Genomic DNA, 25,304 nt, shown 5'->3' with positions numbered 1-25,304 from the left:
TGATCAATGCCATTCATCATTGTTATTATGAATAGCAGAGACCAAGGAGTAAAACATTTTAGGATTTTGGTTTTCAAGATGTTCACACATTAAAATATGTTAGGAACAAGGGAACAATGTCTACACAAAGCATGTCTACATTTAATGCTGACGCCACAGAACTGTACATAAATCAACTCTGATGTAGATCTTGCAAATCATGACATTTTTATAAAAAGTTAATCGCTCCTCCTGTGCTGTGAGCGCAAACACAAGCAAAAAGAAAGTTTTCCTGTTTGTCCATTTTACAAAGCTGTCTGACGGATGTGTCGGAGAGGCCAGATCGATGGTTTTAATGTAGCAATCACTCATTTTAAATGGTCTTTACTCTTTACCTGTGGCTAATTTCTAGTCCAATCACAAAACAGGGACTTGATTCTGCAAATTCTGGACATTGGTAGTAAATCAATCCAGCTACAAGCTAATAAAAGCCATTCTGATATCCGTCTCTCCTTTGCCTTTTTCGTGCCAATTCGGGAAAGTAGGCACTGTTGTATGGTCTGTCTCTATCACCCATCTCTCTCTCTTGTTTTTCTTTTCCACCTCCACTTTTCTGATCCAGCAAGGCCTGTGTCTTTTTCCTCTCCTCCGCTTCTCTCTGCAGTCGTTCTGCCCGTAATCTCTCTATGGAACTGTCATTGGAGGAAATAAATCGTTTCAGGGTCAAAAAAAGTAGCATTCAACAGAACTTAATGTTTCGATATTAGTTTTTTTCTACATACAGCAATTCCAGATTGCAATTACTTTTCTTAACGTGACAATCAGAAAATACCCCTATGCAAAACATACTACTTATAAAGGCATTTACATACATTGCAAATTGTTATCGGTCACAAATAAAAGTCTTTTAACACATTCGTATTTTCACACTCCAGAAATGTCTCAGTAACCATAATGACATGTGAAGTATGACTAAACTGTTGTGTGGTCATGCAAGATGGTTTATTTGTGTTATTATTATTATTTGTGACAGATATAGCAAAAATATTTCGCACCTATCTCCACTCCTCTTTTCCGCTCTGTATTTCTTCTTATTTTTCTCCTTTCTGTCCTTCACTGCTAAAGCCTTCTTCATATCTTTGAGAGGATCCAACCTATCCTTCAGCTTCCTGTCTTTCTTTTCTCTCTCCTCTTCAGTTAAGCTCTTTTGCTGTTTTTTGACTTGACTTGTTTTGTGTTTATCTTTTTTGTCGCTCTCTTCCTCTCTGTCTTTTCTGTCTTTCAGGTACCAGGGAGTGGCTTCTGTTCCAGGCGCAGGGCCCAGAGACACTAAAAGACCAATGGCACGCTCCTGCTTCTCCTAGAACAGAAAAGGAAACAGTTTTAATACTATAAGGAAAATGTAAATTGAGCATGTGACAATGTTACATGTAAGGATTTATAATGAACTGTAGTTTGCTTTGGATAAATATGTCTGCACATTAGTGTAAATGTAAAATGGATTATGGTGTGTACGTCCCGATTATGATTAACAGTCTCAGAAACCTAACCAATCGAGCATCTTAGAACAAAAAACATCAAGGCTGTAAGCCTCTGGCACACCTTATCTTCTTTCTTCTCTTTGAGGTATTCAGCATTGCCTTTCTTTTCAGCAGAATCTTCTATAGGAAAGAGATTGAGATGTTCTATCTCTCTGGCTCCCCGGCTCGTCTGTGCGGTTTCTTCATCCTCTGTCTCTTCATGCGGGAGAGCTCCTCGAGCCTTCTTTCTCAAATAATCGGTTCGAGCCTGAGGGATTATGGGACAGATAGACAAATCAGAAACAAGTGTTTAGCTCAAAATTCAACTAGACAAGATTAACTTTAATCATAAATAGAGCATTCAGCATATTTACACTTACAATTGTGTAAAGTTGACATTTAACATAAAAAGCGTTTTTAAATTGTGTAGAGAAAATAGGTCACGGGGGTCACCGAGTACAATGGAAGCCGTCGTTACAGTAAATTAACCTAGAAACTGTGGAAGGGTGCTTGGTTGCTATGGTTACCTCTTGCTCAGCGCGTTCTATTCGCCGTTTAATCTCGCGTTCTTCCTCCGCTGCACCCGCCTCGTCACGGCGCACGCGCGCAATGTTGTCCTTATTGCGCACATGCCAGCTCTTCTTGGGCAAAATATTCATTGTAAACGGCTTGAGACGACGGCAAATAAAATAAATAACCACTGACCGGTAGTATGTTCGTCAAGGCACGTATAAAGTCCAGTAAACGAGGCAACAGTTCAGTTTGGTGATTCAAACAGTCTCGTCTGGCTTTACCTCAGTCTCAAGTAGCTACGTACCTAAATCAGACTCCCCAATTGAATCTTATGTATTGCAGATATACGCCATGCATTTTAAGTCGGGTGTATTGTAACACGATTCTAATAAGCTTCATATTATGGAAATATACATACATATATTTCCTAACGCATTCGAGCAGCAAGAGCGCTCTGTAAACACCGGAAGTACATTGACGTTACGTAAAGTACGTCAGACGTAAACGTTCACCGATGCGCTACATGTAAAATGCCACACGAGGGCGCGTTTTAATATTGCTCTTCGACGAAAGCCTAAAGTTAGTTTTGTGCCAATATTTTTAACGTTCATACATTTATAGGCGACGAATACAGTTCCATGAAGACAAGACCAGCGCATTGCTGCGTATTTAGGTTTTTATTAGAATTTTCTCAATACAAAATCGATTTCAATAATGTTAAAATGACCAATAATGTTTTAATGACCAGCTTTAGAGGGTCCCATTTTAGTTGTGGTTTTGGTGTTACTATCTCAATGTGTGTGTTGACATTTTTTAACTGTGAAAAATACAAAAAAAAAATGCAGAAACACAATATCAAAGAAAATAAATAAAAATAAATGCATGCTCAAAGAAAAAAATGTAAATGTAATGAAGTCATTCATTTAATTTCTTAAAATATTATGCTTCACAGCTTTTGACTGGCAAACAAAAAACTAATTGGCTCATAAAAGCATCTGCTCATTAAAATGCAAATTGTGGAAACTGTAACTCATCTTAGATTTGCTGTTTACAGAGTAGTCCATAATAAATGTGTTTAGTGAACTTTTGAGTCTATCAAGCCTTAATATGCCCTTGGGTCTTCATCTGGAATAAATGCATAATTGTTATGTCCATTCCACTGCTGTTCTGTCTGGTAGAATCGTTCTGTGTCTCTCTGGGGCCGCTGCGGTTCCTCATTCTGCATTGTGGCATTCAGCTCTTCAATTTGTCTCACTAAGAACTGCTTGTCACGCTGTTCCTGTTACATCCAGATAAATAAAGGTGAGAGTGTAACAATTCAAAGAATACACTATCTATTTTGTGAATCATTTATAACCAAGTACTCACCAGTTTACACTGAGATTTCAGCAGTGCTACACTTTTCCCATAGACAGATGTTAAAGCGCCCATATAGCACAGAAGCACGCTGCAAATGAAATATTTAAAATACATGTAAAATCAGTCAGTCCTAATCTTGCTGCATAAAATTTGAATGTCCAGAAAACTTTTATTTTATAAGCAGTGTTTTTAATAATTCATTAATATATTGTTAAACACATCACAGTAATAAGAAACCCTGAACATCATCATCAAAGCTGTTTAGGTGCACTGACCACGAGAAGATGAAGAGTGGTATAGAGAATTTCTGGGATCCAATGTAGATTAAAAAGTCTTTACTGGTGCTGGTTAGCATGTCGATAGCTTCTGGTACAACGTGCCACATTGATGGGGAAAATCTAAAAGGCCCGCAGCCATGAGATGGATGAATCCTTTCAAAAAAGCAGCGTGACATATGCATCATTATATATGAATATTATTTCTCAGGCATTGAAAACAATGTGTTAGCACAACAGTGTGAATCGGTTGCTTAGAAGTAATTAGGTTCGGCGAGAGAGCAACAAACAGATCTCACTTAGCTACACTGTAAATAAGAACCACGCTGGCCAACATCCATCCGAAGAGCAGAACCAAGAGGAAGAAGAAGTTGGAGCTGGTGGATCGAAACGTTCTCAGAGCGGGTTGACAGTTCTGAAACAAAGTTATCTGATACAAGCACACACAGAGAAATACAATAATGAGATTTTTGAGCTTTTCAGACCAGATTTAAGCGTGACTGCAAGCTGAGCATGAGAGCAATGATGAATGTAGAACAACATACACAGACAGTGCTAGAGAAGAACAGTGTTGACCTTTTTGCAGTAAAAGAAGAGGATGAATTTGACGGTGTTTATAAGAGGTAACAACGGAGAGAAAAGAGCTCCAGTCCAAACCACTGTTTGACTGTAAACTAGAGCAAGAACATTCGTGGGGACCAGAAACTCTTGCCGTCCCACCCACTGAGCCAGTTTACACGAGCAATGATCTACTGTGATCCTAAAGATGCGGGAAAAATTCTGATTTAGATATCGTAGACGTACAATTTATGTAGAATATAGAAATGCATAACAATACACGAAAAACATCAGGGCAAATTAAAAAGACAGACCTGCGTGGGAATTCCACCAAGATCAATGTGGCGATTGTTATCAGAAAGTCAAAAAGAGTCAGTTTATACATTTCTTGTCCAACTCGTGTCTCCCAACACTGTGAGTTAAAGGCCAGAAACAGAAAACTACTTTAATTTTGAGTTACTTATAAATATATAACATCAAACCTCATTTGATCATGCCTTGGAGGGGTGTATATGTTAATTCCTTTCAATATATATATATATTACCTTATATTGCTCATAATTATAACCGCAGGGGGTACAGTCTGCACTAGATGTATCTCCATTACAGGTAATCTGCTCCCAAAGACTGTACAGCAAAACACCCAAACTCACCAAACGCAAGAACACTGCCCTACAATGACAAAGAAACGGATAAAAATGGGAGAAACAACAAATACAAAACAATGACCAAGACTAAATCAAAGCGCGAGCTGATGATGACAAAGTGTGTATATTTATCTTTATTTGAAATTATTCATTTAGCCATTTAATGAGGGTCACATAAGAGCTCTTAACAACACTCCAACCAAGGCTAAACAATGATCAACAACAGCGGTATCAGCTCTTCATCTTCAGGCTCTTTGTTTCCTATATGTTTGATATCTTTATTTTGTGTGCATGCGAGTGTTGATCTAACCGCAGCAAGGCCAGTATAACAGTGGTACTGGGAGAATGCTTTTCCAGTAAAGCAATCTTGTCACACAGGAGTGGCACCACAAAATTGCTTGTTGTTATGACAATGGAGGGTAAGTACTGCAACAGCAACCTATTGAAGCCCGTTGTTTTCTGGGACTGAGATTTCAAAAGCAAAAATGTTGAGTATTTGGTAGTTACAGTCACTTATTTTAAACTTTTTTTTATTTCAGTATTTTGTACCTGGCTGAATTTGGTTACTTCAGCAATCCCATAGAAAGTTCCACCAATGAGTGCTAAGACCACAAGATTGAGGAAACCGCGTAATGCATAGAGAGCGAACGCTTGACCCAGAGTCAGCGAGGCAGCTTTCCGTTGCAGTCTTTCTTCTTCTAAGTCCACCTGAGACAGAGAGACAGATGAATAGAGAGACAAGGTTATATATTGAATTATGAACTAATGATTATATTTGAATCTGTCTGTGCCGGAAGGCTTTTAAAGTCAGTCATCTCATACCTGTAACTGATATCGAAGATTATTTTGTTTATGTTTAGCGGCACGGTCTCCCTGGAGACCATGGTCCCATCCTGTAAACACCAGCATACTGTATCCCCCAACTGCTCCTCCACCCTTCGCTACAACAGCACAGGCCACGTTGCCCATTCTGTTGACCAATCAAAAGAGTCATCTTGTTGTCATATCCTTGTACAAATAACAATAAGAAAGTTACAAACATTTGCATCACTAGTGAAACTCACCTTATAATCATACAAATGAGGCAGAAGATGAAGTAGAAGGCTGCCGTCAACAGATATGCCAGAGGGATGTTGTAAGAGAAGCCTTTACTCTCAACCATTGTATTATGATAATAGCCGTAAAACAGATAGGAATATTCCATAAAACCCTAAAAAAAAAGAATATCATGGCCGTGAAAGGTATCTACGATGAACATATCGTGTTCCTCAGGATATGAACCCAAGAACCTGCTAGCTCCAGGTTTGACCTCAGATGTGATTAAATAAACGAATTATATTATATTTTTCATGATTAGTTTTCATATCGTTTAGGAATAGGAAAGCAGCAAGCCGGGAAGTACAAGTAGAAAAATGCCTGCTTGACTTCTTATTTATGCTACATCTTAATAACTGCTTGTCAGTACCGTTCCTGAGACCAGGTCCAGAAAGTATGTGTAGAACACAGCCAGGGGATCAGGTTTTGGATCATACTGTAAACATTCATCCACACCTGTGGATGAAGAAAAGATATAATTGATAGGGATACAAAAATGATTCTAAAGTTAAAAGGACAGTGAAAATGCTGTCATCGTTTACTCAGCCTCGAATTGTTCCAAATTTGTATAAATTTCTTTGTTCTGATGAACACAGAGATTTGGAAGGATGCTTGTAACCAAACAGTTCTTGGCCACCATTGACTACCATAAAATTTACAACCCCAGAACTGTTTGCTTTTCTACATTGTTCAAAATAACAGAACAAAGACATTTATAAATCAATCTTTCTAGTCAATGGTGGCCAAGAACTGTTTGTTTATAAGTTTTCTTCCAAATATCTTTCTCTGTGTTCATCAGAACAAAGAAATGTATTCAGATTTGGAAAAACTAAGTAAAATGCATTCATTTTCACTGTTAATTGTTCATTCAAACTGGTTGTACAACTCTTAAACATCACCAGGAAGAATTTTTTTATTTACATAAGTGTGTGTGCAACAGAAAGGGGTGTTTTTCCTGAATCCAAAAATAATAACAATGAGACCAAATTGTACATTCAAGTGTACATTCCACAATGCCTGGAAACCTAGCATTTTTAGTTTGTAAGGCCTAAAATAATACAAAATATCACTAATTCTGATGACATTGCTGTTTGATATTAAATGCATTCACAGATTATCTCAGATCAGTATGAAGGGATTATGTTTCCAGTAATTTATGCGTTTATCTGAGACACTGAATAAAGACATGGTGTTAAAGAGTACATAACATGAGATCATGAAAATCACATTTCATGCTGTGTAATGTTGCCATGTTTGAAAGTAAATTTGTAAATCCGAAGGTGCATGAATAACAAGTTATTGGCTTGGAAAAAAGGGAGTCGACTCTGATTCGCGAACCGCCGCGGATTTACGTCACTACAGTACATATAGTCCCAGCCTACGTTTTGTTAGGACTGTCCGTGAAAACTTCACTCTTCTCCCCCAAACACTGTCGCTCGTGAGCCTCATTCGCGGTAGACCATTCACAGCAGACTAGACCATCTGACCAATCACATCAGACTAGGCTAGCAGAAAGGAGGGGATTAGATTTTGTTGGACACTCCATAAACCAAAGTAGGACCTTAAAAATCCCTAGTTATGTACTCTTTAAAACTAAACAGACTGAAGGTTTGAACTGCATTTACTAGTTAGATTGACTGAAAGAGGGATGCTGGAGTTGAAGCCAATGGAACGAAACACAATGCTGGGAATGAGGACAAATGCTGCAATTAACAGAAACGACAGGAAGTTGAGAATCACAAGAAATCTCAGGAACAGGAAGTAGGATTGGACTCCTCCACCAAAGTGACCTACAAAAAATAACCAAGAAACTCTATTACAATAATGCACATTATGCAATAATCTAAATTTTGATGTCTCCACTAGATTCGTGCTTTCATGTTCATCTTTTTTCAGATGACCAGGTTGGTTTGGAACAAACGATGACATTTCTCATGGATGCTCATGCTGTTTTATTTTTTGTCACCTCCTATTTTCTGGATTCCTTTCTTCCATGGAACCAAATAGCTGAGAACCTCTTTGGCAATCTCACAGAAATGGCGAAAAGTCTTCGACTGCTTGATTCTCCAAGATCCCCATCTGGAAACCACTGGAACTCTCATCTTTTGCACCTGCCTGAGAAAGACAGGGGTGGAAACATGCCATATTACCAATCAATGTTGTCCAGTTTTATACTTTTGATACTTTTTTAAATCAAAAGAATGTGTAAGCCACATACATGACGTTTAAACAAACTCATAAAACGTATACCATACTGCTCTCTTCAGACCCATGTGCAGTGGCAGCTCACGAAGGTTTCGAGGTTCATCGGGTTCTTCTGCATTCTCAGGTGTGGAGGCCCAATCAAACTGAACCGCACTGGTATCCTCGGCTGGAACTTTCCGTAACCGTAGTGACCGCTGAGAACCGTACGGACTAATATCATAGTCTGTTGGTGTTAAACACACAGAAAAGTCAAGTCTTGCAAATCAAAAGCAAAAAAATTTATAATTTCATCAAATGTTATTGCTTGATAAACTTACAGATAGAGTTTAAACTAAAAATTGATTATGAAATTATAGAAATAGTGTTTTAACAGGATTTAGAAATTAAAATGATTATTATTTAAAATAAAAATTTAAAAATAGAAGAACATTGGGCAACATTTTCCCAGTAGCTCTAAAACATCGTTTTTCAAAATTTACTATCCATGTCAGTTTTATAAAACACCTTTACACATAGGGGAAACTAAAAACAGGTATACCATCACTTATAGATTGTGAAAACCACATTACAACACGATATCTACAGATCTTTGCAGGATAACATGACTGGATTACATCTGCAGATCAAAGAAGTAGACGAACATTGACTCTCCTTTAAACTGACTGCCATCTAACTTCATCATGGATAAACATATTGCCCATTATCATAAACATACACATTATCTTACATACTCTTACCTGCTGGTGGATGGACTTGATTGTGGAATTCTCTCAGCTCCATCAGAAATCAGGTACTATCAACATGGATTTCACATGAAAACAAGGCAAACGGCTTCGTAGAAACACTGTAATTTGTCGAAATCCCATTCCCGTAGAAGATCACAGGTGTGTCAGTGTATCCAGGTATATCTGTCACTTGGACTTTGAATCTCAGGGAAATATACTGTATTCCAGAAACACTTCCTTGTACTTTTAAACAGCCCCTGGGTATGTTTAATCCTAAAACACAAAGGCGACATTTTCACAGATCCCATTACCAGACAACCAAATGTGCAAATGACAAATTTATGAAGAACTGTTTTCCTCACCTTAATATCTGAAAAATAACTATTAAATATATTAACAACATTAACTATAAGCAACTGTAGTAGAGTCAAAGAGTGTTTCTTAAGTGTCTTGCTTGTCACTGTCTATGATTTGGCCATTGTACATGTGGTTTGTTACCTGTTAAAAGAATGCCGTCATGGAGACAGGGGTGACAAACACAACCTGTTTGTTGCGGGCCAAAGTCTTTAAAGTAATAGGCTGTAAACTTGTTTACGGCTCTCAAATCCTACTTTTAAACTCCTACAGATAGCAAATAATAAAATCTTTCCTCTCTAACACCTTCAGACCTGACGTTGAGTATCACAAAAGACAGCATGTCCACTCCAGTGGACACAGGGGTGAGAGGGCTAAAACCAGAGTTCAAAAGCAGGCAGATTGTTTAGGAATGCTGTTACGGTATATTTTACAAATAGTATAATTTCTTGGTAATACTGCAAAACCTTTACAAAGCAGAGTGTCATTATGGCAGCAAAAATAATGTCACAAATGTGTATGACACAGTAATGAAAACTGTCATTAATAATAAAATCTTGTAATGTTTGTTTGGCTGGAATACTTTACAGAGTCACACTTGCAAACAAAATGAAAGATCTGCGTTAAATAAAGTTGCCTCATCTTATGTTTAATACTCCAGAGAGTAAACATACAATATGATACAATATGAACTGATCGATAACCTGTAAACACCAGCCCTACCATCCAGTGTTCCAACCAAAACTGTTCAGGAATAGAAAGTTAAGGAAATTATCATTTGATTAGGCAAGCCAGAATTTTACATCTTCTGAGGCAGCTTTTTGTTTACAACAAAGTATATTTGACATCATGTGGTTTCCAAATGATGAATAAATGACGAGTAGCAAACAAAAGCAAAACATTCACCTCCTGCAATGAAAAATTAACCAAATTCACATTCTTTCGAAAATACAAACTACTACAACTCTCATAATACACAACCACTCATAAATACTCCATTCGCCCTTAAGATTGGACACAAACGAAGCAAAGCAACTTTACATACTAAAATGTATTTACAGTATGTCCTATACATTTTAGTCTCAATGCTTTTGTGAGAAAGGTTTTCATTACCGCAATGACACCAATACAGAGAGAGCACGGCTCCGTTAAATTGTGGCAAAAAGTTTAACATTCATCAGAAGGTATTTTTGTTAACAGATGTGAAATCTAGTCCCAGGGCCACTGTCCAACAAACATGGCATTGGTCAATAGGAATTTAGAATCGTGGTGTTTTTGGCGTTTGATGGCATTTGTTGGACCAGCGTACATATAAAACAGTACTGACTTGGTCAGGATGAATCTGTAAATTACAATACACATTTTTTTCATCAAAAAAGATCTATATCTATGTATACATAAAAAAGAAATGATAACTGTAAATTTATGGGACACAAGAACACCAGAGATAAACATGCATGTGTAGCTGTTTTGACTTCAGTCAGTCAGTCAAAGCATGGACCAGATTTCACTAAATTTTCTAATCTAAAGCAAAATTTACTGCTAATAATAGTACACTGGGTTCATCACACTGAGTTGTATTTGCAACAGAATACTCATGGTATTTTGAAAGAGCTCAACATCTAAATGGCAGTTCGTGGCTATTACAGTGCATTGCTTGTTTGTGAATATACCTTCAATTCACACAATCAAAACACATTCATTTTACTCTGCCTTCCCTCTCGTCACATTCTCTTTCTCTCCCGCACTTCGATCTTTCCTCCCCCCTTTCATTATTTGTCCAACACCTATGCAAACGAACGCGACGATTTGAATGATGAAGTAAATGGAACTCCAGTAGTTGATGGTGTCACTGGCCTTCAGGAGAACAAATCCCATGCACATGTAGTCGTAAGCCCTCATCTTGAGGAACCAGTGGACCCAGTCAAAGATACTCTGGCCTTTGGGTCCCAAACGGGCTCTGACGGAGGCCTCCATGGCCGTTTCTGCTGCGATACACAGTGGGATGGTAAGAAAAGAGAGGTAGTACCCAGCATGGAGGCCGTGCCAGTATGCGCTGATTAACATAGTCCATCCCGCCCTGGAATAGTTTGAGTAAGTTAGAAGAAAAAGGTTAAATACACCAGCACAGCACTTTTTTATTATAATGCAACTGAAGAAAAGTGCATGTCTGTACCTGAGAGCGTACGTTCTGAAAGGGGCATTGGGGTAAATGTAATGGTGAAGCCACCACTGCACCGTCATGTTCCAGTAACGCATGCCGTGTCGCACTTTCACACAGAAATCTGAGTTATAACAGTCAATGTTTTGGATTGTCTTGAAGTCATATTCCACTGCTGTGTCTGGATCAGGACTGAAACATAAACAAAATCATTATTCATTAACAAACACAAAACATGATTATTAGCCATTTGGTAAAGTCATCTTATAATATAAATGGCCATAGCGTTTAAATATAAATTGTTCAGCTCATAGATGGTTTTATCAGATGCAAGTGCCTGGTCTGAAATTAACTTCCGGTCTGTGTTTGGTTAGCGGTTTGGCTAGTAATAGAGGGTATGCATTGACGTCACTTTCCCATGTGAACTTGCCAGGACACGCCCCGGGACATGCGATAAAACACTCAGCAAAATGGCTGCTTTCAGTAGGAGAAACAAAGAAACCGGGACTAAAAAATGCAATTATTTGCTGAAATGACAAGCAGCAGGACTCGACGATGATCCTTACGACTACCTTACGACTTATTACAAAGGAATCAGGTGTTTTTGGACACTCAAAATGTTGCGCGGATATGCGTTTCCTGTTCACATGATGTTCACGTGGGAAAGTGACAACACGTGCATACCCTCTATACAACAATATATTTTCTATTTGATTTATATTAATATTTTATTGTATATTAGTATTAGTACATTTTTTTGTAATAATTTAGTCAATATAGCGTTCACATGGTGTTCACGTGGGAAAGTGACGACACGACACGTGCATACCCTCTATACAACAATATATTTTCTATTTGATTTATATTAATATTTTATTGTATATTAGTATTAGTACATTTTTTTGTAATAATTTAGTCAATATAGCGTTCACATGGTGTTCACGTGGGAAAGCGACGACACGACACGTGCATACCCTCTATACAACAATATATTTTCTATTTGATTTATATTAATATTGATTTATATTAATATTTTATTGTATATTAGTATTTGTACATTTTTTGTAACAATTTAGTCAATATAGTGTTCTAGCTGCAAAAAAACAATACAGTTCAGACACACATTGTTATTCAATATTGAGTTCTGAAACACATTATTATTTCAATAACTGAGGTCCTAAAAGTGTTGTTGTTAAAGTTGTTTTTAGCTAAATGTTTATTGTGTTTATTTCTCGTATTGATTATACTGCACATTCATTATCCTGTCTGTTTCTTGTGAATTTTACTTTGTTTTACTTGATTCCTTATACATTTTATTTTTAATTGTATTATTATTATAGTTTTCATACCCATGGCTGTGACTGGAAATAGATCTCCTTGTAAGCACACTTCACAATTAAATTGATTCTTGTTATATTTGTCTTCCTGTATAATGTAAATACCGAGCTCTGAATTTTATTGGACCCTGCTGTCTGTTGAAAGTCTGCTACTGTAAAAAGGCTAATTTGCCCTGTGGGATCAATAAAGTTCTGGTCTATCAAGGTACATACATTGTTATTTGCTCATTTATCTTTTGATTAGATATCTGGATGCCAACTTAAAACTCATACTAGTCACCATCCTGTTACAGTTAAACTGTAAAAGCATATCAAAAATGTTTCAGGAAAACACATTACTTATATTTCACAGTTGGGCCTCCTCCAGGTTTGGACAGCGCCTCCTTGGGGTAACAGCCAAGACCTGCGCTGATGCAACCTGCCTCTGCACCACACCACGCCGCGTAGAATCGCATCCGGAATACGAAAAATATTGCAATCATGTAGAAAAATCTTTTAAAAAAAAACATGACTATGAGTTACAAAGGAATAAACCATATTAATAAAATGCAAATGATCTCCTGTTGTCTTCAGATTAGAACAGAATTGATACTTTCCAAAAGCAAAGCCAACCTGTAAAAATAGTTTTGCTCCAAGAATTCCTCAGTACGAACATAGGACAAGGGGAAGACGTAGTTGACGGCCAGAAAGAGAGCTCCATAAACAGGCACCATTTGCAGTCTCTGAATGCAGGGAGCTATACCCGGCAGAGAAAGCGGACTAGACTGCTGCAACCAGTCCATATACGTCTGATAACGTAAGAAGGGTCCTGCAAAAACCAGCAAAAATGGGTGGAGAATGGAAAATGAAGAGAGCGGTCAATGAAACAAATGGCATTTGGTGAGATCGTAGAATAAGCATGGAATTACAGTAAATGGTATGAAATGAAATGGAATAGAATGGGTTGTTGAAAGAGAGAATGGACCACAGGTGTCACAGGGATGATGTTGAAACATGGACGGTTGGTTTGTGATGACAAGAACGGAAATAAACATCAGCACACACTCAGTTACAAAAAGAAAACGGACTCACACATTACTGAATTAGTAGCAGAGAGGAACAAAGAGAGACATGTTAGCAAACGTGCAAAACAAACAGCATATAATATGTAAATGGACATTTTCACACATTCGGAACAACACAAGACTCATGCAAAATACCTGTCATTATGCCCACATAGCAGTAGCTATAAGCTATAATGTCATAGAGTGATGGCTCTTGGGAAAGACCTCTGACCACTGTTGACTTTGTGAAGGAGCTCACTTCCTTTTTCTTCTCCGAGTGATAACTATGAACCTCATTGGCTAAACTGACCATCTGTGTATTAGAAAAACAGTAAGACACTTATAATTATATTACATTTTTAAACCATAAAATACAGCATGTCAGTAATATGGTACCTTTAAGGTTAAAAGAAGCTGAATGGCGTTGGCAAAAGGTGTGGGGTCAGGAAGGCCAAACCAGGTAACCAGACGGAAAAACAGGAGATAAAGAAATGTCCAGCCCAAAGACAGGGAAGGTGCACTTCTAGATACAGATAAATACGAAACTAAAGGACATGTATTCACAGAAATCCCTTAAATTTATGTTAGGGTGATTTACATGACTGCTAGATATCATACTTGCCTCCAGTTGATTTTTATAAGTAGCCATGTTCCTAACACTGTAAAAAGAGAGTGTAAAGTGTGGATCCCACAGGTTGCTATGGTGATGGTCAAACCCAAAAGCAATGCTGCCACCCGCTTCACTGATGGGCCTGGAAAATACAAATAAAACTATGCTTAGTTATCTCAAACATTTTTGATTTTAAGAGTGAACTCATTTAAAGCTAAAAGGACATAGGTCATACTCACTCAGGTAGCGGAAAAGAAATCCCACAAGTATTGAGGCAGCAAGAATTTCTAAATAAACTATTTCCTCTGGTGACATCGTTCTGTATACAGAAATAAGAAGACATAAGTTAACAGTTATCTTATTATTTACGACCTCACATGTGATATGCAAAGGTGTCCATCTGAAATTCAAATCAATGGAAAACAACTGCAAACAACATTCACCAGTTATCTTTTACTGCCATAAATAGGACAATAAGGTCCTGTTGTAATTGTTATTTTATAGTGTATTTCACGTTTGCTTAGAGTTTATTAATGTTTTAACAGAGGTTGAACACGTCCAGCTTGAAATGACGTCAGCAATAGGCAGATACAGTATGTAACTGGACTCATGCGATCGCTTTCAGGCTCTCTATTGAAACGATAGACATAACAAGTTAAGTGTTTTTCATATAACTAGGGAATCACATTAAGACCAAGCCTTGTAAAACATGTGGAGAATCTAAACACTGGCCTTACAAACTGACACTGGCGCGTGCGACTGGACTATGTGTGTAAAACGGGCACAATATTGCCACTAAACTATTATATTTCTGAAACCATACTTACAATGCGTAGAAAGATATGATGGTGTGTAATCAACGATACTCTATTCCGACATATATTTCCCAGCCTCGCATTGATACTAATGTATTTTCTCTTCAATAACCACTTCCTACTACCGCATAATGTTTGTGGTACGGTCTACGAGTTGCCAGATATACATCCTAACAGTTAACTATGCTTTATGATTGTAATAACAGCAGTTTACGATACGATGTTTTATTATTTAAAGTGTAAGTCTTAATATTATTGACGAAATATATTCATTCTTTGATTATATCTGCACCAAATACACAAGACAAAGCTAAATATAGGCTTGAAGTAATATCTGGCAACCTTCTAAACAGACCACTACACTATCGTGGTGAAGCACACTAACTGGCCGCTAGGGGGCAGGCAGGACGCCAGTCACAAACTCAGGAGATCCAAAAATCATGGATGAGCTCCAGTACAGTCCCTTTGTTCAGAACTTAAATAATTGAGCGATCGTTTTTATGACAAATCAGTGTGCACACCCACTTCATGAAATCATTTATTACATTTCAGTGAATGAAATGAAATTAAGTCTTATATCACTTTAAAGTCGAAGAAGATTTTTCAGTGAGGCTTTTTCAACCATAACTAACTTTTTTATTGATATAATTTGAATCTTACAACATTATAATAATGAATAAACACATTAAACATAGAGAGAAAACCCTAACCTAACCCTTCCTATGGACACAATTCAAAATACACATACACACACAATGAATAAATAAATAAAACAACCAATAAAAAACATAATGTGTAATAAAAAACATTGTATGGTAAGAGGCGGGATATTCATTTGAAAAAAAAAATCTCCATAAATTTTAACTTAGTTTATCATCAACCGTAACAAACTAGCTTTGAAGCTTTTGATAAAGTGCTCTACTTCGCCATCTGGTGGTCAATACAAATTCCTACAACAACTGTGTGACTCGGATGTTTTGTTCATTGGGATGTTTTTATAAGGTTTATTTGTATATTTAATAAGCATATATAGCATTAGAAAGATGGCAGCTCGTGTGTGTGCAGCGATAGACTTTCCCAATTTCATTCGTATTTTGCACAGTAGAATTACAATGGAGACTTTCTGTTTTTCATTTTTACTTGCAGTAAACTTTTGTCGTTTCACCAATAATTTATGCCTGTGTTATTTTTCATTGCACCCTTTTTTGTTTGTTCTTTACAAATCAACACAAACATGCATGGCCACATAATCAGAAACAAATGTATAGTATAATGCAGTGTAAGTCGCTTTGGATATAAGCGTCTGCCAAATGCATAAATGTAAAATGTATTGTTAAAAAACACAGATGCACATTCACACGTCATTATTTTTAATAGTAGTACTTTAATTAGCAATACATTACGTAAAAAATACATACATATAGGCATGACCGAAATAAATAATTATACATTTCTATGGTACAGGCGCTTTGAGTTGATCCCTGCGTGACGTGTCAGTGTGGTAACGAAGCTTCGTTTCCATAGGTCACGTGACAGACTCATTTCAATCACACTGCAGTGTTCCGCAACACTGTCTGTTTCGAAGCATTAGCACAAGTGTGTGGAAAACTCGAGACGTGTAATACAAATACACTTTGTTGTAGTTGAACGAAATTTTAGCAATAATAATAAAAACTGTCGTGGCCAAGAAGAGGGATTCAGTCACAGGACGGTAGATCTGTCGCTCAGTCCAGACAGTTGTGACCCTTGACACAGTTTGTCTCTCCACAATCTACTGAAGGGTAAAGTGCGCAAATGCATATAAATGATATCGCTCTTGCATCTGCTTGAAAGGTTTTTTTTGTGAATGCTTTAGCGTGCTTATGATCATTACAGATGTCCAGAAAAGTTGTGGAATTGTTTTATGACGTTGTCTCCCCCTATTCCTGGCTGGGATTTGAGGTGCGTAATGTTTGTTCATCATCGCAGTCAGTTCTTTACGAAATACGAATGTTGTTGCAAACTCAACCCTGGCAAAGATGCCGTTGATTTCAGGTGCTGTGTCGCTACAGAAATGTGTGGAACATCGACCTCAAATTGAAACCTGCTTATTTAGGGGGAGTCATGCATTCATCAGGTAATGAAAAAAACCTGCAAACTCGCATTATTGAAATGGTTTTGCTACAATGATAATCAGAGCTTTTGAGGCAGGTGTTAATTTTTTATACTGTATTGCATTTACATACATACCAGATGTGAATCAGGTTTTACTGGGATTTTAATGCCTTCCATTATTATTTTTTATTGTATAGGTAACCGCCCCCCTGGACTGGTCCCCAATAAGTTTCTGTACATGGCGACTGATCTGCATCGACTGGCTGAGTACTTTGGAGTGCCTTTATCTCCACCATCTAACCCTGCTGAGGTCATGTTTGAGAAAGGTGTTGAAGCTGCTTGCTCTTCTACTGTCTTGAGTATAGAAAAAAATCCTGTTGTTTTAACTGTCGTATTGTTTCACAGAAAAGACAGTGGATGCCCATTTAAGGGGAATCTAGGTTTAGAGCTTTGAAAAGTTAACAAACTCTAATCTGAAGCATAAGCCTTGAAAATTCTGTCATCATTTACTCATCCTCAAATTGTTTTAAATCTGTATTAGATTCTTTGTTCTGTTGAACACAAAAGAAGATATTTTAAAGCATGTGGGAAATCAAGCAGTTCTGGGGCACTATTAACTACCATAGTAGTTTTGTTTCTTACTATGGTAGTCAGTGGTGCCCCAGAACTGTTAATTTACAAACATTCTAAAAACAAATAAAAATATGAGACAGGTTTGAAGCGACTTTAGGCTGAGGAAATGATGATAGAATTTTCATTTTTGGGTGAACTATCCCTTTAAGAGTGTAACTTATCCCATACTGTTCTATAGACATGAATGGTAACAATTTCCACTTTATGAATCATAAAATGAGCCAAAACAATTCTCATTAACTTATTGAAGGAAATTGATTCATATCTCGGGGCATATCGTAAAGAATTGAAGGTGGGCTGTTATGGGTGAATGCCCCAACCATATAGCAAATGTGCGTGCAGCCCCGGCAAAAGTCTAGCATTGTGTTGGCATGTTTACATGGGCAAGCACTACTAACAATTTGCCATTTTGTCTTCTCAAAATGTAAAAATGTAGTTTATTCGTTGCTGTGCTACTATTATACTGCTTGCTCAGGAAACCAGTTTGTCAACAAACAGCTAAGATTAGATTGTCAACATTTTTTGCCATGTTTCTAAGTAGATACCATCTCTAATTTCTCTTTTTCTCCATTGCTTTCTTCATCTCAGGGTCTCTGCCTGCAATGCGTTTTGTGACAGCTGTGGCAGAGAAACATAAAGATGACGATGCACTGGTGGAGAAAGTGTCTAGAGAACTGTGGACAAGGATCTGGAGCACTGATCAAGACATTACCCAGCCTGCCTCACTCACTGAGGTGTCCTGCACTTAAAGCGATAGTCCACCCAAAAATGAAAACTCTGTCATCATTTACTGTATGTTGTCATGTTGTTCCAGTCTCACAACACAGAATAGTCTTCCCTTTCTGTTCTACACAGGCAGGATTAAAGGCAGGCCTCTCAGCTAGTGAAGTGGAGGAATTACTTCACCTTGCCACGTCTCAGACAGTCAAAGACAAGCTGAAGAATGTCACAAAGCAAGCACTGGACCACAAAGTGAGTGTGTTTTACTTTGCATATTTTATCTTTCTTAGAGAAGATTTTAATGAATCAAATATCATAAACTTTTTTTGCAGGCTTTTGGTTTCCCGCTGACAGTGTGTCATGTGAACGGAAAGCCGGAAGTCTTCTTTGGGTCTGACAGATTTGAGCTTATGGCACATTGCATTGGTAACGATACTTTTTTATACTATTAGTTTTTCTATTTTATATATAAACACAGTTTACTAAGTTTCCATATACTTAAATTATTTGTGGGTGTTCTCATGTTGCAGGTGAGAAGTGGGTGGGGCCTCGGCCTACCAAGCCCACAGCCAAAATGTGATCACGACTCGCGATCACAACCTACATTTTGTGTATTTCAAAAATTCTATATAGCATTTTAAAACTAATGCAAATGTATGCATATGCGTGTAATGTAATTTTTTAGTTAAGGTCTACTTCAAGCCATCATCTATCAAAGACTAGTAAAGTTTAGTGATCTTTTTCATTCCAATTAATAAAAGCTGAATAAAGGTGAATCTTCTGCCTAAAACTGTATGTGTTTAGTGGCCAACAGTTGAGTCCTGCAGTCGTCAAGTCTCAGAACATCCTAGAGAGACTTGAGGAGCTGGATAGTCAGGTTTTGGTTTGGTTAGATCATGGAGGGAGAAAATGTCACAACAAAGAAAAGAGATTAAGGCATGATCTAAGCATTTAGAAATGTAATTTCAGGGGGTTTGACAGGACAACAATAATTAAAGAAGGCGAGAGATTAATCAAAGGGATTAACAGAAATGATACAATGTAGTACTGAACTGCTGAATTTTAGCAAGGCTAGTTGAAAGGAGGGTGTGGACAACAGAAAGTTTAGAGACGGAGCTCATGTGAAGAGGGTGGAACTAAGTAACCAACAAAGGTGTGACCTAGACTAACAACAGAGTTAGCGTACAGTAAACCGTAAGGAAATTCTGAGCACAGGAAGAAGGGCTGAAAAGCACATTAATTGAGAAACCAATTCAAGACATGACGCTGGACCATACTTCTTGGGAATGAGTGATGTAGTTCACAATGGGACATTATTTCCATCATGGAAGAAAATCTGAAACAAGATTGACCGAGGACTAAGGCTTCAACTTTCGCAGCGTTCAGCAGGTAGGCCGAAAGTACTGATAAATTAGGGAGACGTGACTTGTGATGGTGTTTAAGAGGTAGAATGTATAGAATGAGTTTAAATGCAGTTTTTCTTGATTGTGAAAACAAAACAAAGAAAGCTACAAGAAAATCCATATAAGATTGTTGCAAAGGGTAATTAAATTGGAAAAAAGTAAAATAATGTAAAAGTCATTTAAAATCCGTCCTATTTGCTTATGGGGATTTCCGTGTGTGTGAGGGACGTGTCAGTGTAGCCTGCATGTTTGTGATGCTACAAAAATGTGGACAAACAGGTTGAGCATCATAATCCAAACAAAGGAGGTATCAGATCTTCCACATATGCTTCAAAGATGGAGCTTAATATTACAACTGTGGCCTTATTATTGTGCAAATCCAAAACACAAGGTACATCAAACATTTATGGTAACACTGATTACAACTACACCTATGAACATACACAACCCATGGTAAACTGACTGTTGACCTGACATTTAGAACCCATACTGTAAGAGTGGGTGTGTTCACTGTAGTGACACAAATAAGGTCTCATATTGCACTTAAAGCGCACGGTTGTATGTTTAGTCATTTTGATTCTCTAGAATAAACACCATCATTATTTATACGCACAGTTTACTTATGTACTTAAACATTTACATATGCGGTTTATTTCCTAGTAGTACTCCTCCCTATAGCCCTGTCTCTTATTATTTTATTCATCTCCGTTTTTTTGAAAAGGACACTGATGGTGAGCAAGATGTTTCTGCTCGAGGCTCAATTGCTCAAAGCATTTTATAGGAATTAGAACTGATTGTTACACTGACCCAGAAATCCTCTGTCTTCAATTACCATTACATGAGATCCTCAAAAGGGTTCTGAACATGTCACTTTATTGGTATTTTGTTATTTGTACCTGAATTAAACTTGTATACAAAGTCTTATGTTTACATCCAATTCATTTGCTACTACATTTCTTCATGAGGAATAATCACATTTTGTAAGATAGTGTCAAATAGTGGACACTTTGCCATGTAAGGCAGATGCCAGGAGATGAGTTCATGATCATTTGTATGGTCCATATTCCCCTTTGAAACGATTAAAGGGATGGTTCACCCAAAAAGAAAAATTCTGTTATCATTTACTCTGTTTAAATCTGTTTAAATTTCGTTGTTTTGCTGAACAAAAAAGATATTTGGAAGAATGTTTGTATAATGAAATAGTTCTGGGGGCACTATTGACTACCATAGTAGGAAAAAATGTACTATGGTAGTAGTCAATGGTGCCCCACAACTGTGTAGTTTCCCACATTCTTTGAAATATCTTCTTTTGTGTTCAACATAACAAAGAAATGTATAGGCTTGAGGGTGAGTAAATGTTGACAGAATTTTCATTTTTGGGTGAACTATCCCTTTAAGTGTGGTCCCCTCTAGGATCTCATTGAAGAAACTCAAATCCTGCATCTTTCAGAAAACATTTTCAAAAATAATTACTTATTTACACAGCCGAGAAATAAACAAAGTATGCAAAAGCATTACATCGTGCATGCAGTGAGTTAGACCCAAAAGTACATTTCTTAAAGTAGCTTAATAAGGAATTTTATAGTGTTTTAAAACTCTATAGTCTTTGCAGCATGGCATCTACTACCAGCTCTGCAAATTCAGAATGTGCAAATGGAGACACATTGTGTGGTGAGTAAATGTCATACCAACATTTTTATAGAATATCATTGAATCAAAAAATGGCCTGAAGGACCAGCACAAATTCATAGACCACTTTGGAAATGTATAAGCAACGCTGATCCAGAAAAACATTTAAGTTTTTTAACTCTACACAAACGTTTGAACAAAATACAACCAACAGGACATTTATAACCAAATCAAAACGACAAATTAATATTTTTAAGATTTAATTATATATATGTAAGATTTAAAAACAATATAAATACAAATTAAACCGGAAGTGCTTCTGGACCAGTGCACTCTTAAAAATAAAGGTGCTTAAAAGGTTCTTTACATTTACATTTAGTCATTTGGCAGATGCTTTTATCCAAAGCGACTAACAAGTAGGAGAGCATATAAACATTTTGTCAACATGCTAAACAGTACCGTTAGTTTACAAGGCCATGCTACTAGGAGGATCAAAGCTGGAGTGAGCAAGGGAGAGAATGAACAACATTAGACATAGACAGTGATGCAATATAAGGTTCCACAAAGAACCATTAAGTCGAAGGTTTTTTACCAAACCATCTTTTTCGTACCTTTTAAAAAATTGTGAGAAACCTTTTTCGCCACAAAGAACTTTTTTTCTTCGGATGTTAAAGTTTCTTTATGGAACCATTTAGACAAAAAAGTTAGTTTTTTAAGAGTGTGTTTATATCTTGCAAAATGGTCTATACATGCAATAAACACTTGATATGATGAATTGAATCATAACATTTGTGACAAGCTCTGTAGATATACTGTATAACTTCATATTCTTTGTGATCATCTGTTCCTGCAGTCATCCGTGTGTATGAACAGGAAGTGATTATCGTACCTGTGCTGTTTTTGATGACTTTCCTCGTCGTACTGGTGTTTCTGCTGCTGTTAAGGTACTGTCCTGAGAAAGTCGACCGTCTGCAACCAAATTCCAAACGATCAACTAGGAACAGGAGAAACTTGCAAGGCATTGATGGTGAGATGAAAAACACGTACAGGCTGTCATACACAACAATAGTTGCATGTATTAATACTACATCTGTAATATACAAAAATACAGTACATCCAAAGTCTGAATTTAATGCTTAGACACTCACTTACCGTATTGTTTTTCTATTTTATTCATGGCTGCCTCTTTCCATCGTATCCCACCTGTCTTGCTCTGCATAGCTCCTCAGGGTCTAAATGCTCTGGAGGGTGAGCGCATAGCATTGGACACCACCTCGTACATGACTTTCAGCACCTTATCACAAATTAAAGAAAACCCGTCTGACCATGCCTCCACCAATGTGGCCTTCACCGATGGAAGAGGCTCTTTCGGGGCCACAGGTTCAGCCTTCACAAAGCCCAAGGAACTCCCTCGTCAACGGCTGCCGGAGAACTTTAACGGGGTGTCTCCTCTTCCAGCATCATACTCTTTAAAGACAGACACCTCTGTCTCACTCTACAGGGCTCGTATGGAGAACAGAAATGTGGTGCTGCGTGTACTTAAAGGTGCCAGAGTGGTTTATGATGTGTTCATTATAATAATGTACTCTCATAATCTCTGACTAGGATCTTTAATTGTAAGTGTTTTTTTTCAGATTCAGCCAGTAAACAGGAAAGTCAGTCGTTCCTGGGCTTTGCATCCTTTCTTTCTCAACTGGGGCCCAACCCATTTATACCGGAGCTTCTGGGAGTTGTGTCTCTGCGTGCTCCTCTCATTACTGTTATGGAAGAGATGGAGAACCGAGATTTGCTTGGGTTCCTGTGGAGGAGTAGAGAGGTGAGACGTTTGACCTTGATTTTTATTGCAGTTTGGGACTAAATGTGTCATGAATCAAAAACAAGTGACATTTTGTCAGTTGAAAACAGTTGTAAAAAAAAATCTAAAGAGAATCAGGATGATGGTGAAGGCTGAAGGTTTTTGATGTTGTAGTATTAACGGCACTGGAAAAGACAAATAAATGTCAAAGATTCCTCCCATTTGTGAATACAGGATAAAGTTGGACCAGAAGGCATTTGCGAGATGACAGAGAGAAAGATCTTCACTATGGCCTTACATGTGTCCACTGCACTGGTGAGCGCTTGACTGTTTTATCATCACTTCTCTCATGGACAAGTTTACCAAAGCATTTTATCACGACCGCATGTATGATCACTGATTTGGAGCATATTAAAATGTTGGCCACTCATGGTGTGATGTAATATTTTTATATACAGTACATAGTTACAAAAACTTGACAAGAATCATTTGAATCTATATTTTAACTTTTTTTTTGGATACATGACATCTTGATTTTTGCACAATGCACACAACGTTTTTTTGCTTTTCTTGTATTAGGATTATCTCCATAGCAAAGAGCTTCTCCACTGTAACGTCAAGGCTCGCAGTGTATTGGTCAGCCGTATGTTTACAGCAAAGCTCTGGAGTTTGGGTGATTTATATGCGAGAACTTCAGAAAATGCTAAGCTCATGGAAGATCCAGGGAGAAAAAAGTGGCAGGCTCCTGAATTATTGGCCAAGAGACCTGCCACTCCAAAGAGTGATGTGTAAGTACGAAGGTTACACACATTTTACATTTGATATTCAATTGTTCTTTCACTTTAAATGTCTTTCTTGCATTTTTTCAGTTGGTCATTTGGACTACTGCTGTTTGAAATGGTGACACTTGGTGAGTCCTTTTCTGAGAGCTGAGATTCAAGTTGATGGGACTCAGAATAAACTCTCTTTAACTTCTTCGTGACATGTTTGTCTTTGTCAGGTGAGGTCCCTTTTGCTGAAATCCCTGTGACTGAACTTCTACAGTATCACCAAAGAGGCAAAACCCTGAAGAAACCACACAACTGCTCTAACTCACTGTAAAAGCATTTACTGACTTTGTTTCATATCTTTGTTTTAAATCTTAGTTCCAAATCTTAGTTCCATTTGTCTATAAAAATAATGATGTTTTCTTCCAGTTATTCAATTATCAAATCTTGCTGTCAGTGGAAGGAGCATGACCGCCCCTCATTGGCTGATGTCAGGCGTAAACTTCAATCAGGAGAGAAGAGTGCCAATGACAGCGTTGTTCTCCGGGTGCCTGAGCCAATCTATATTGAGCGGTATCTGATGGAGGCGGGATATGGAGAATCCAACAACTACACAATTTTCTGAAACACTACAAGGCGGCGGCTTAACAAAAGACATCTGATCCTCACAAAAATCTGATTTCTTCCTCGAGTAAATTGACAGAAGATCATCCACATTGACATTATTCTGAGCAAAATCTTCAATACATTGATAAACAGAAGAAGACTTTAATCTGATTTTCATTTTTGCTGTGATATAATATAACCACACAGTAAAATCGCCAGTGTTAAAAAAGGTCAAATTAATACGCACAGTGTATATATAATCCACACTATCAAATTGTGGATTATATAAACACTGTGAGTGTTAATTTGACCTTTTTTAACACTGGCGATTTTACTGTGCACAGTTTAAGATGCGAAAGACCAGAAAATGTGGTGACTTGACATGAATGTTACATTATAGCCTTGATCAGAAACAACTATTTTTTTAGACATTTTAGAGAGGTCTACAGATTTTCAAAACA

At 37.4% G+C, this 25,304-nt stretch overlaps 5 protein-coding genes across 7 annotated transcripts; 2 read left to right on the top strand and 3 right to left on the bottom strand.

The window, feature by feature from the left end:
- Nucleotides 1-121: 121 nt before the first annotated feature.
- On the bottom strand, nucleotides 122-2,474 carry leng1 (leukocyte receptor cluster (LRC) member 1). Its single transcript, XM_057339900.1, has 4 exons — nucleotides 2,027-2,474; nucleotides 1,582-1,767; nucleotides 1,035-1,339; nucleotides 122-671 (listed from the first exon to the last, which is right to left on the bottom strand). The coding sequence occupies exons 1-4, from the start codon at nucleotides 2,156-2,158 to the stop codon at nucleotides 461-463; spliced, it is 834 nt and encodes a 277-aa protein (XP_057195883.1). The 5' UTR covers nucleotides 2,159-2,474; the 3' UTR covers nucleotides 122-460.
- Nucleotides 2,475-2,762: 288 nt separating this feature from the next.
- On the bottom strand, nucleotides 2,763-8,983 carry tmc4 (transmembrane channel-like 4). Its single transcript, XM_057340648.1, has 16 exons — nucleotides 8,889-8,983; nucleotides 8,197-8,374; nucleotides 7,913-8,061; nucleotides 7,572-7,736; nucleotides 6,317-6,402; nucleotides 5,916-6,061; nucleotides 5,674-5,821; nucleotides 5,401-5,559; nucleotides 5,162-5,316; nucleotides 4,750-4,876; nucleotides 4,519-4,616; nucleotides 4,223-4,406; nucleotides 3,946-4,076; nucleotides 3,647-3,802; nucleotides 3,381-3,459; nucleotides 2,763-3,291 (listed from the first exon to the last, which is right to left on the bottom strand). The coding sequence occupies exons 1-16, from the start codon at nucleotides 8,929-8,931 to the stop codon at nucleotides 3,115-3,117; spliced, it is 2,181 nt and encodes a 726-aa protein (XP_057196631.1). The 5' UTR covers nucleotides 8,932-8,983; the 3' UTR covers nucleotides 2,763-3,114.
- A 743-nt stretch (nucleotides 8,984-9,726) lies between these two features.
- Nucleotides 9,727-15,330, bottom strand: mboat7 (membrane bound O-acyltransferase domain containing 7). The gene is made up of 9 exons (XM_057339885.1): nucleotides 15,209-15,330; nucleotides 14,621-14,700; nucleotides 14,394-14,523; nucleotides 14,168-14,294; nucleotides 13,928-14,084; nucleotides 13,341-13,536; nucleotides 13,068-13,220; nucleotides 11,407-11,583; nucleotides 9,727-11,310 (listed from the first exon to the last, which is right to left on the bottom strand). The coding sequence occupies exons 2-9, from the start codon at nucleotides 14,694-14,696 to the stop codon at nucleotides 10,935-10,937; spliced, it is 1,392 nt and encodes a 463-aa protein (XP_057195868.1). The 5' UTR covers nucleotides 14,697-14,700; nucleotides 15,209-15,330; the 3' UTR covers nucleotides 9,727-10,934.
- A 1,401-nt stretch (nucleotides 15,331-16,731) lies between these two features.
- Nucleotides 16,732-19,285, top strand: gstk1 (glutathione S-transferase kappa 1). 2 transcript variants are annotated; one of them, XM_057339707.1, is made up of 8 exons: nucleotides 16,732-16,977; nucleotides 17,072-17,137; nucleotides 17,231-17,312; nucleotides 17,488-17,616; nucleotides 18,512-18,657; nucleotides 18,779-18,895; nucleotides 18,976-19,069; nucleotides 19,174-19,285. In XM_057339707.1, the coding sequence occupies exons 2-8, from the start codon at nucleotides 17,072-17,074 to the stop codon at nucleotides 19,221-19,223; spliced, it is 684 nt and encodes a 227-aa protein (XP_057195690.1). In that variant the 5' UTR covers nucleotides 16,732-16,977; the 3' UTR covers nucleotides 19,224-19,285. The 2 variants fall into 2 exon arrangements, with proteins under 2 accessions (XP_057195690.1, XP_057195691.1); XM_057339708.1 differs by having other exon boundaries at nucleotides 17,215-17,312.
- Nucleotides 19,286-19,916: 631 nt separating this feature from the next.
- Nucleotides 19,917-25,082, top strand: styk1b (serine/threonine/tyrosine kinase 1b). Of its 2 annotated transcripts, none has more exons than XM_057339705.1 (10): nucleotides 19,917-20,032; nucleotides 21,659-21,717; nucleotides 22,529-22,702; nucleotides 22,897-23,220; nucleotides 23,310-23,491; nucleotides 23,705-23,785; nucleotides 24,050-24,258; nucleotides 24,340-24,380; nucleotides 24,471-24,567; nucleotides 24,667-25,082. In XM_057339705.1, exons 2-10 carry the CDS (start codon nucleotides 21,660-21,662, stop codon nucleotides 24,860-24,862), a joined length of 1,362 nt encoding a protein of 453 aa, XP_057195688.1. In that variant the 5' UTR covers nucleotides 19,917-20,032; nucleotide 21,659; the 3' UTR covers nucleotides 24,863-25,082. The 2 variants fall into 2 exon arrangements, with proteins under 2 accessions (XP_057195688.1, XP_057195689.1); XM_057339706.1 differs by having other exon boundaries at nucleotides 19,918-20,032; nucleotides 21,650-21,717.
- The last annotated feature ends 222 nt before the right edge of the window (nucleotides 25,083-25,304 follow it).

The sequence above is a fragment of the Triplophysa rosa genome, linkage group LG8 (assembly GCF_024868665.1).
Source record: "Triplophysa rosa linkage group LG8, Trosa_1v2, whole genome shotgun sequence".
Classification (NCBI taxonomy): domain Eukaryota; kingdom Metazoa; phylum Chordata; class Actinopteri; order Cypriniformes; family Nemacheilidae; genus Triplophysa; species Triplophysa rosa.
This window is presented reverse-complemented; position numbering and strand designations above follow the sequence as displayed.

Bases quoted from the DNA above. Each gene is read 5' to 3' on its own strand.
- leng1 (XM_057339900.1), bottom strand. From the start codon at position 2,158: ATGAATATTTTGCCCAAGAAGAGCTGGCATGTGCGCAATAAGGACAAC. The intron at 1,340-1,581 runs GTGTGCCAGAGG...TTTCTGTTCTAG, and splicing joins AAGAGAAGAAAGAAGATAAG to GAGAAGCAGGAGCGTGCCAT. The intron at 672-1,034 runs GTGCGAAATATT...CTCCAATGACAG, and splicing joins GAAAAGAGGAGTGGAGATAG to TTCCATAGAGAGATTACGGG.
- tmc4 (XM_057340648.1), bottom strand. From the start codon at position 8,931: ATGGAGCTGAGAGAATTCCACAATCAAGTCCATCCACCAGCAG. The intron at 4,077-4,222 runs GTCAACACTGTT...TGCTTGTATCAG, and splicing joins TCTTCTTTTACTGCAAAAAG to ATAACTTTGTTTCAGAACTG. The intron at 3,460-3,646 runs GTCAGTGCACCT...TTTCATTTGCAG, and splicing joins CCACTCTTCATCTTCTCGTG to CGTGCTTCTGTGCTATATGG.
- mboat7 (XM_057339885.1), bottom strand. From the start codon at position 14,696: ATGTCACCAGAGGAAATAGTTTATTTAGAAATTCTTGCTGCCTCAATA. The intron at 13,537-13,927 runs GTATTTTGCATG...TGGTTTTTGCAG, and splicing joins CTATGTGGGCATAATGACAG to GACCCTTCTTACGTTATCAG. The intron at 11,311-11,406 runs GTACAGACATGC...AAACTATTCCAG, and splicing joins TTCAGAACGTACGCTCTCAG to GGCGGGATGGACTATGTTAA.
- gstk1 (XM_057339707.1), top strand. From the start codon at position 17,072: ATGTCCAGAAAAGTTGTGGAATTGTTTTATGACGTTGTCTCCCCCTAT. The intron at 17,138-17,230 runs GTGCGTAATGTT...CGTTGATTTCAG, and splicing joins ATTCCTGGCTGGGATTTGAG to GTGCTGTGTCGCTACAGAAA. The intron at 18,896-18,975 runs GTGAGTGTGTTT...CTTTTTTTGCAG, and splicing joins AGCAAGCACTGGACCACAAA to GCTTTTGGTTTCCCGCTGAC.
- styk1b (XM_057339705.1), top strand. From the start codon at position 21,660: ATGGCATCTACTACCAGCTCTGCAAATTCAGAATGTGCAAATGGAGAC. The intron at 23,221-23,309 runs GTGCCAGAGTGG...GTTTTTTTTCAG, and splicing joins GGTGCTGCGTGTACTTAAAG to ATTCAGCCAGTAAACAGGAA. The intron at 23,492-23,704 runs GTGAGACGTTTG...TTGTGAATACAG, and splicing joins TCCTGTGGAGGAGTAGAGAG to GATAAAGTTGGACCAGAAGG.